The sequence below is a fragment of the Salvelinus sp. IW2-2015 genome, unplaced genomic scaffold (assembly GCF_002910315.2).
Source record: "Salvelinus sp. IW2-2015 unplaced genomic scaffold, ASM291031v2 Un_scaffold1607, whole genome shotgun sequence".
NCBI classification, from domain to species: domain Eukaryota; kingdom Metazoa; phylum Chordata; class Actinopteri; order Salmoniformes; family Salmonidae; genus Salvelinus; species Salvelinus sp. IW2-2015.
In genome coordinates, this window is record NW_019943027.1 from 214,449 (window position 1) to 224,448 (window position 10,000).

General features: G+C 42.6%; 1 protein-coding gene across 1 annotated transcript in view; it reads left to right on the plus strand.

Annotated features, from left to right (window-relative positions):
- The window catches only part of LOC112071403 (plakophilin-3), a 22,033-nt gene extending 15,784 nt beyond the window's left edge, over nt 1-6,249 (plus strand). The window contains 6 exon segments of the mRNA XM_070439382.1: nt 2,040-2,110; nt 2,113-2,156; nt 3,839-4,003; nt 4,162-4,344; nt 5,539-5,692; nt 5,969-6,249. Of these exon segments, the coding sequence (XP_070295483.1) occupies nt 2,040-2,110; nt 2,113-2,156; nt 3,839-4,003; nt 4,162-4,344; nt 5,539-5,692; nt 5,969-6,234 (883 nt within the window). The 3' untranslated portion in view covers nt 6,235-6,249.
- Nucleotides 6,250-10,000: the final 3,751 nt, after the last annotated feature.

Sequence of the window (10,000 nt, forward strand, 5' to 3'; positions counted from 1 at the left end):
GTTATTAGAGAAGATAAAACATGTTACAGCCAACAATAGTAGTACAATATAGTACACTATAGGATAGTACAGTACAATATAGTACACTATAGGATAGTACAGTACACTATAGGATAGTACAGTACACTATAGTATAGTACAGTACACTATAGTACATTATAGTACGCTATAGGATAGTACAGTACACTATAGTACACTATAGGATAGTACAGTATAGTATACTATAGTACAATATAGTACACTATAGGATAGTACAGTACTCTATACTACAATATAGTACGCTATAGGAGAGTACAGTACACTATAGTACACGATAGTATGATATAGTGCACTATAGGATAGTGCAGTACAGTATATTACACTATAGTACAGTATTGTACACTATAGTACAGTATAGCAAGGCATAGTATAGTACAGTATATTACACTATAGTACAGTACACTAAAGTACAGTATAGTACCGTATATTACACTATAGTACAGCATATTACACTATAGTACAGTATTGTATAGTACAGTATAGTACACTATAGTACAGGATAGTAAAGTATAGGATGGTATAGTACACTATAGTACAGTACAGCACAGTACACTAAAGTACAGTATAGTACAGTATAGGATAGTATTGTACAGTATTGTACAATATATTACACTATAGTGCAATATAGTACTATAGTACAATTTATAACACTATTGCACAGTATTTCACACTATAGTACAGTATAGTATAGTACAATATATAACACTATTACACAGTATTCCACACTATAGTACAGTATAGTATAGTAGTATAGTGCAATATATAACACTATTGTACAGTATTCCACACTATAGTACAGTATAGTATAGTAGTATAGTGCGATATATAACACTATTGTGCAGTATTTCACACTATAGTACAGTACAGTATAGTAGTATAGTACAATATCAACAATATTGTACAGTATTTCACACAGTATAGTATAGTAGTATAGTACAATATCAACACTATTGTTCAGTATTTCACACTATTGTACAGTATAGCATAATAGTATAGTACAATATCAACAATATTGTACAGTATTTCACACAGTATAGTATAGTAGTATAGTACAATATCAACACTATTGTACAGTATTTCACACTATAGTACAGCCTTCTTCTTTTCCTTCCAGCTCATCCTCTGTCTAAGGACACTGTTGTCACATGCACTAGCTTCCCATGTCAGCTCTTTGACCCAAATCAGTTCATTGACATGTCAGTTCATTGATATTTCAGTTCATTGACATGTCAGTTCATTGATATGTCAGTTCATTGACTTATTTTCAGTTATTGATATCATTCATTTGACTCATTTCAGTTCATTGTGACCATTTCAGTTCATTGACATGTCAGTTCATTGATATGTCAGTTCATTGATATCAGTTCAATTGACATGTCAGTTCATTGATATCAGTTTTTTCCATTGACACCCATTTTTTTTCAGTTTTTTTTTTTATTGACCCATTTCAGGTCATTCGACATGTTTCATTTGATATGTCAGTTCATTATAGTCCTTCATTGACATGTCAGTTCATTGGATCATGTCAGTTCATTGGACACATGTCAGTTCATTGACATGTCAGTTCAATTGACAGTGTCGTTCATTGATAATATGTCAGTTATTGACATGTAGTTCATTGATGATGTCAGTTCATTGATCATGTAAGCAGTCATTGATTATGCTCAGTTCATTGTATTGTGAGTTCATTGATATGTACAAGTTCATTGATATGTCAGTTTCAATTGACTCCTATTTCAGTTCATTGACATGTTCAGTTCATTGACATGTCTATCATTGACAATGTCAGTTCATGACAGTGTCAGTTCATTGATATGTCAGTCTCATCTGACCCATTTAGTTCATTGACATGTCAGTTTCATTGACTTTCAGTTCATTGATAATGTCAGTTTCATTGACCAAGTCAGTCATTGACACTCAGCTCGTTTGATAATGTCATTCTTTGTTCTATGATTTATGTTTGCCTATCCCGTCCTCTAACCTCTCACCTGCTGTCCCAGGAACTGAACTCAGTGAAGGAGAAGAGCCAGACGGCAGATGCGGGAGACAAACGGTCTGGTGGAATGCCCTGGTAGGATACATCAGCCTCGCTAGAGGAAGGCAAGGTGGAGGAAAAGGTGAGAACTAACTGCGTAGTGGACTGGAGTAAGATAGTGGACTGGAGTTCAGATAGTGGACTGGATGCAGATAGTGGACTGGAGTGCAGATAGTGGACTGGAGTACAGATACTGGACTGGAGTAACAGATACTGGACTGGAGTGCAGATAGTGGGACTGGAGTACAGATCTGGACTGGGTGCAGATAGTGGACTGGAGTGCAATAAGTGACTGGAGTACAGATAGTGGACTGGAGTGCAGATAGTGGACTGGAAGTGCAGATAGTGGACTGGAGTACAGATACTGGAGACTGGAGTGCAGATAGTGGACTGGAGTACAAGATACTGGACTGGAAGTGCAAGATAGTGGATACTGGAGTGCAGATATGGACTGGAAGTCAGATACTGAGATACTGACTGGAGTGCAGATACTGGACTGGATGGCAAGATAGTGGACTGGAGTAAGATTAGCTGGAACTGGAAGTGCAGATAGTGGACTGGAAGTACAGATACTGGACTGGAGTGGCAGCATAGTGGAACTGGAAGTGTCAGAATACTGGATGGAAGTAGATAGGTGGACTGGAGTGCAGATATGGATGGAGTACAGATACTGGCTGGAGTACAGATAGTGGACTGAGTGCAGATAAGTGGACTGGAGTGCAGATAGTGGACTGGAGTTCAGATAGTGGACTGAGGAGTGCAGATAGCTGGAACTGGAGTGCAGATATGGACTGGAGTGCAGATAGTGGACTGGAGTCAGATACTGGACTGGATGAGTGGACTGGAGTGCAGATAGTGGACTGGAGTACAGATAGTGGACTGGAGTGCAGATAGTGGACTGGAGTGCAGATAGTGGACACTGGAGTGCAGATAGTGGACTGGAGTGCAGATAGTGGACTGGAGTGCAGATAGCTGGACTGGGGAGTGCAGATAGTGGACTGGAGTGCAGATAGGGACTGGAGTGCAGATAGTGGACTGGAGTCAGATAGTGGACTGGAGTGAGATAGTGGACTGGAGTGCAGATCTGGACTGGAGTGCAGATAGGGACTGGAGTGCAGATAGTGGACTGGAGTGCAGATAGTGGACTGGAGTGTCAGATACTGGACTGGATTCAGATACTGGACTGGAGTGCAGATAGTGGATGAGTGCAGATATGTGGACTGGAGTGCAGATAGTGGACTGGAGTTCAGATACTGGACTGGAGTGCAGATCTGGACGAGTGCAGATACTGGCTGAGTCAGGGATAGTGACTGGAGTGCAGATAGTGGACTGGAGTGCAGATAGTGGATTGAGTGGCAGATGTGCTGGAGTGCAGAATAGTGGACTGGAGGCAAGATAGTAGGACTGGAGTGCAGAATAGTGGAGCTGGAGTGCAGATAGTGTGACTGGAGTGCGATAGTGGACTGGAAGTGCAGATAGTGGACTCTGGAGTGCAGATAGTGGACTGGAGTGCAGATACTGGACTGGAGTGCAGATAGTGGACTGGAGTGCAGATAGGAAAGTTACTTAGCCGTGTGGTATTTGCAGAACAATTGTCACAATGCGTAACTGTACCTTCAGTGTTTTTCTTCGATCAAGTGTCGAACGTGTCGTCATGGGAATTAAATAAAAACTCAACATTCTATGGTACATTTGTTTCTTGTGAAAGCCTCACATTTTGGACTTTGATATTAAAACTTATTCAACTTGTGTGCTTGCGTCCAGGGAGTGGAGAACGCAGTGTGTGTTATGAGGAACCTCTCCTATCAGCTGTACAGTGAGATCCCGCCCTCGGCCATGCTACGTCTGGAAGGACCAACCAGAGGCCAGGACACCAGCAGGAGTGAAGCCATTGGTTGCTTCACCCCTCAGAGCAAGAAAGTAAAAAATGTATGTATCACAGTGTCAATCTTCTTCTTCTTCTTCTGTCAGTTTAGCAGTTGGACCGTCGTCTTGAATGTCTTCAGAATGACCCTGTCTGTGTCTAAACGGAAGTCCTGTATCACATCGCCTACATCACATTGACCCCTGACCTTCTCCCTTTACAGAAGATGAACCAGGACCTGGTTACATTCACGGAGGTGGCCCGCGTGCCCAAGGGTCTGGAGTGGCTGTGGCACCCCCAGGTGGTGGGACTGTATAACCGCGTGCTGCAGGGCTGTGAGTTCAACTTCACCACCCGCGAGGCTGCAGCCGGGGCGCTGCAGAACATCACAGCTGGAGACAAGAGAGTGAGTGTTGATAATTCCCACTGCCAATGGTCCATCTCTCGTCACCATCTCACACCTATGGAGTCATCTCACCTCACCACCCGTCCCCTGGCGGTGTCAGATAGGCTATGGAGTTATTTAACCTCAAGACCCGTTCCCTGGCGGTGTCAGATAGACTATGGAGTTATTTAACCTAATGACCCGTCCCCTGGCGGTGTCAGATAGACTATGGAGTCATTTCACCTCACGACCCGTCCCCTGGCGGTATCAAAAAGACTATGGAGTTATTTAACCTCACGACCCGTCCCCTGGCGGTGTCAGATAGACTATGGAGTTATTTCACCTCACGACCCGTCCCCTAGTGGGGACAGATAGACTATGGAGTTATTNTCACGACCCGTCCCCTGGCGGTGTCAGATAGACTATGGAGTTATTTCACCTCACGACCCGTCCCCTAGTGGGGACAGATAGACTATGGAGTTATTTAACCTAACGACCCGTCCCCTAGTGGGGACAGATAGACTATGGAGTTATTTAACCTCACGACCCGTCCCCTGGCGGTGTCAGATAGACTATGGAGTTATTTCACCTCACGACCCGTCCCCTGGCGGGGACAGATAGACTATGGAGTTATTTAACATCACGACCCGTCCCCTGGCGGTGTCAGATAGACTATGGAGTTATTTAACATCACGACCCGTCCCTTAGTGGGGCCAGATAGACTATGGAGTTATTTAACCTCACGGCCAGTCCCCTGGCGGTGTCAGATAGACTAACTATGTGGTCATCTCACCTCACCACCCGTCCCCTGGCGGTGCCAGATAAACTAGGGGATCATTAACAGGCTCCTCAAACTATCCATGAAGCCTCTATGACCAGGCCACTGATATGTGCTCTAGGGTCAGGTTTTTTTAAGGGACTTGGACACCTGACAGTGAGAACTGCAACTCACATCACTCACATCAGTGAACTCTATAGCTCACTCAGCATTCATAGAACGACAACAGTGTCTCTCTAGCTGGGGTACTAGAACCCCTGTGGGTACCTTGCCTTTCTACAGGGTGTAATTGACTCATAAGAAAATAGGCCTAATGATCAGTTGCACGTAAGGGTTTACTTCAGACAGAGCAAAACGGAATTTGGGGGTGGGGGGGTACTGTAAATAGTTTGATAAATACTAAACGCAGAATGACCTTTCTCTCTTTTCCTCCTCAGTGGGCGGGGGTGCTGAGTCGTGTGGCTCTCGAGCAAGAGAGGATGCTTCCTGTGATGTTGGACAAACTGAGGACCAATAATGACCTGGAGCTGAGATCCCTCACCGGCTTCCTCAGAAACCTGTCACGCCATGCCAAGGACAAGAACGCCATGGGTCAGTCACCATGACCCTTTTATCTAGTCCTTGATTGCCTCAGAACCTCATCCTCCAATAAGCTTTGAGAGGAAGGCGAGCAATTCAAGGATGTTAATGTGAGATGTGCATGGAAGATTTGTGTTATTAACAAACGGAGGAAAACCCATTTGATTTCATGCTAGAGCAAGGACCAATCAGAAGAAGACTAACAAAGCCATATCCATCTATTTCAGGGGTGGATTTGACTGCCGTGTGGGATGAATTAAATGAGATCAACCCTTTTTCTCCCTCTAGCAACCAAGACAGTGAACAACCTGGTGGACAAGCTGCCTGCTGACGGTCAGCAGAAAGAGCCGTCCAGCGACGTGGTGGTCAACATCTGTGGAGCGTTGAACAACCTGGTGACCTGCAGCTCCGTCGCAGCCCGCGACATCACTTTCTTTGACGGGCTGCAAAAACTGGTGGCCATCAAGAACTCCAACGACAGCAGGTACGGGATGAGGAGAATGCTGGGTCGTTCCCACCGAGTACGTGTAATGTTTGACTTCACCTCATGTTGACACTCTGTCATAAAGAGCACATGTTTCACTTCATAAAAAACACGTTTTCCCATCTCAAGAAGATACATAAAATAAAATAAAATGACTATAGTAAGTGCCTGTTAAGTGCCAAATAAAGTAACAGGGTTGAGCGTAACACGGTTGAAGATTTCTTCTTAAATCAGCCATAAATACCCTTGTGACAGGGGGCAATGGAAGCTTGTTGTGTGCAACAGGGAGTAGCAATTGAATGCAAGCTTGACAAAAACAATTGTCATCGCTTAAACATTTCTAGCCTGTCTATCTATTGGGTAACTCAAGTACCGGAGCATTGGTTCTCGGACCAACGGGCTCCGAGACAGCTTCCACCTCCAAGCCATACGACTGCTAAATAGTTCATTAATGGTTACCCAGACTTCTGCACTGTCTCTATGCACACTCACAAGACTATATATACTGTAGCCTTCAGAAAGTGCTCATACCCCTTGACTTATTCCACGTTGTGTTGTGTTACAGCCTGAATTCAAAATGGATTGAACACATTTTTTATCTCACCCCATCTACACGCAATACCCCATAATGAGTAGTATTCACACCCCTGAGACAATACATGTTAGAATCACCTTTGACATCGGTTACAGCTGTAGGTCTTTCTGGGTAAGTCTCTAAGAGCTTTGCACACCTGGATTGTGCAATATTTGCACATTATTCTTTATTAAATTCTTCAAGTGTTGCCATAGATTTTCAAGCCAATTTAAGTCCAAAACTGTAACTAGGCAACTCAGGAACGTTCAATGTCTTGGTAAGCAACTCCACTTTTTTTACCCATCTACCAGTTGGTGACCTTCTTTGCGAGGCATTGTAAAACCTCCCTGGTTTTGGTTGAATCTGTGTTTGAAATTCACTGCTCGACTGAGGGACCTTACAGATAATTGTATGTGTGGGGTACAGAGATGAGGTAGTCATTCAAAAATCACGTTAAACACTATTATTGCACACAGTGAGTCCATGCAACTTATTATGTGACTTGTTAAACAAATGTTTACTCCAGAACTTATTTAGGCTTACCATAACAAAGGGGTTGAATACTTATTGACTCAAAACATTCAAGCTTTTCATTTTTAATTAATCTGTAAAAATTCCACTTTTGGGGGTATTGTGTGTTGGCCAGTGACACAAAATCTTAATTTAATCCATTTTAAATTCAGGCTGTAACACAACAACATTTGGAAAAAGTCAAAGGTGTGAATACTTTCTGAAGGCACTGTACCACACCACACACACACCACACACACACACACACACACACACACACACAGACAGACAGGACAGACAGACAGACAGACAGACAGACAGACAGACAGAGACAGACAGACAGAACAGACAGACAGACAGACAGACAGACAGAGACCAGACAGACAGACAGACAGACAGACAGACAGACAGACAGACAGACAGACAGACAGACAAGACAGACAGACAGACAGACAGACAGACCGACAGACAGACAGACAGACAGACAGACAGACAGAACAGACAGGACAGACAGACAGACAGACAGAAGACAGACAAGACAGACAGACAGACAGACAGACAGACTACAATGACACTCTCACACCAAAAACCCCCACTCACTCACACACACACACACACACACACACACACTATTATTTGTACGATCATTGTTTTAACTCTGTATCATTGGAAAGGGCTCCTAAGTCAGCATTTCACTGTTGAAACCTACACCTGTTGTATTCGGCGCATGTGACAAATAAAATATTTCATTTGATGCTATTCCTGACATCAGAGCTCTGGCTCTGTGCTTCACGGTGCTGTATGGGGTTTTGACTGACAGCCGTTCTGAACTTGAGCACCTCGCAACAACAAGTTGTCCCCCGTCCCTCCTGCTAATTAGGCAACTTGTGCACGTTTGTTGTCGTCTGAGTGAGGGGGAAATGCTGTAAATTAAGACGACTCAATGTATTTTGAAAGATGAGACGTTCAGGATTAATAATAAATACCGCTTTGACGTCATACAAGCAAGACAAACACCTGAGTCCCAAATGTGCACTTCACATTTCCAAATCCTAAAACTGATGTCATATACAGTACAGTGCCAACGTTTATGATCACCATGTCTGATGTACAGTTACAAGATCACATGGGGTCATAACCCCTGGGTTGTTCTGAACAAAATGAGCCTGTGTTTGTCTATTGTGAAGACAATTTGCCGCCATAACACACGCCTGAGTGCACTCATGACTCCTCGTGACCTTGGGACTGGGAAGTCATGAGATTCGAAGGTTCTATCTCTGCAAAGCATAGTTCTGAGATATTGAGCAGCAAAGTTTTCACATCTCAGATCTCACACCTGTTTTGTAGTGAATTCTTCTTTATAACCCATTATAGTCTTCACCTTAAAGGTAGCTAAAGAGTGCAGAGTATTAAAATCCTGAGTCATTTGTAAATGTGTGTTTTTTTAAGGAGGAATGCGGTCGCAGCTTAAACCGCATGTCTCTAAAATGTTCATCTGTGTTCAGCTGTAAGACAATCCTGAATTAGACATGTTTACTTTAAGAAAACTGTAGCTATTTGAATACAAAACATGATAGAATAACAGTATTTTACCAAGAAAGAGTCAGAACACATCATCAAATACTTTAAGAATTGTATTATGATCATCAGACTAATTACTGTCATCACTGAACAACGACGTGACGACAATCATTTACTTTAAGATTTCTGACGGTGTTTCGTTTTTTTTGCTTGTGTGCCATTACTGCTGGCTAGACTAGCCTAGACCATATTTAGAGGCAGATGGCAAAGACGTGTTCTGATTGGTCCGTCTGTATTTGTTCAGGCTTGTGATTGGATTGCAGATATAACCTTATAGTGCCCAAGTTCCAAATGGTTTCATGCAGATAGATCTTTGTAGTTTTTAATAATTTTCTTCACATAAAATGTACTTTACAAAAAAAAATCTAACTCCACAGACATAAAACCATCTAAAGGTCAATTATATGTGACAAACTCATTTTTTTGACAAAAATGTCACGGAGAATCATGTTGTCCCAAAGTCTTGTTCTTTCTGTGTGCACCAAAATGATTATGTGTTTCTCTGAATTGCCTTGTGAAGCCTAACACTGTAGGATTGTATTTTAGAACGTAGAACTTTAGAACATAGAACTTTAGAACGTAGAACTTAGCTAGTTACCTTAGCAATAGAACAGCCTTTCAAATGATGCTCACCTGACCCAGATTGAGATCTATAACGGACCGTTTGTTGCTGTGTGATGTCGGGGATAATTGTGTGATGTCGGGGATGCAGGTTTGCTTTACAAAACAAAACAACGACAAGTGTGCTTGCTCTAGGTCCTCAACGGTACCTTGTCATTTTTTCTGTCTTATGTTGCACATTTTCCAGCAATTAGAGCGAATCTCAGTCCAACTGTTAGTTCTTAACCTGGTCTTTATGTTGTCTCTCTTGTAGTCCTGCTAGTTCTTAACCTGGTCTTTATGTTGTCTCTCTTGTAGTCCTGTTAGTTCATAACCTGGTCTTTATGTTGTCTCTCTTGTAGTCCTGTTAGTTCATAACCTGGTCTTTATGTTGTCTCTCTTGTAGTCCTGCTAGTTCTTAACCTGGTCTTTATGTTGTCTCTCTTGTAGTCCTGCTAGTTTTTAACCTGGTCTTTATGTTGTCTCTCTTGTATCCTGCTAGTTCTTAACCTGGTTCTATGTTGTCTCTCTTGTAGTCCTGCTAGTTCATAACCTGGTCTTTATGTTGTCT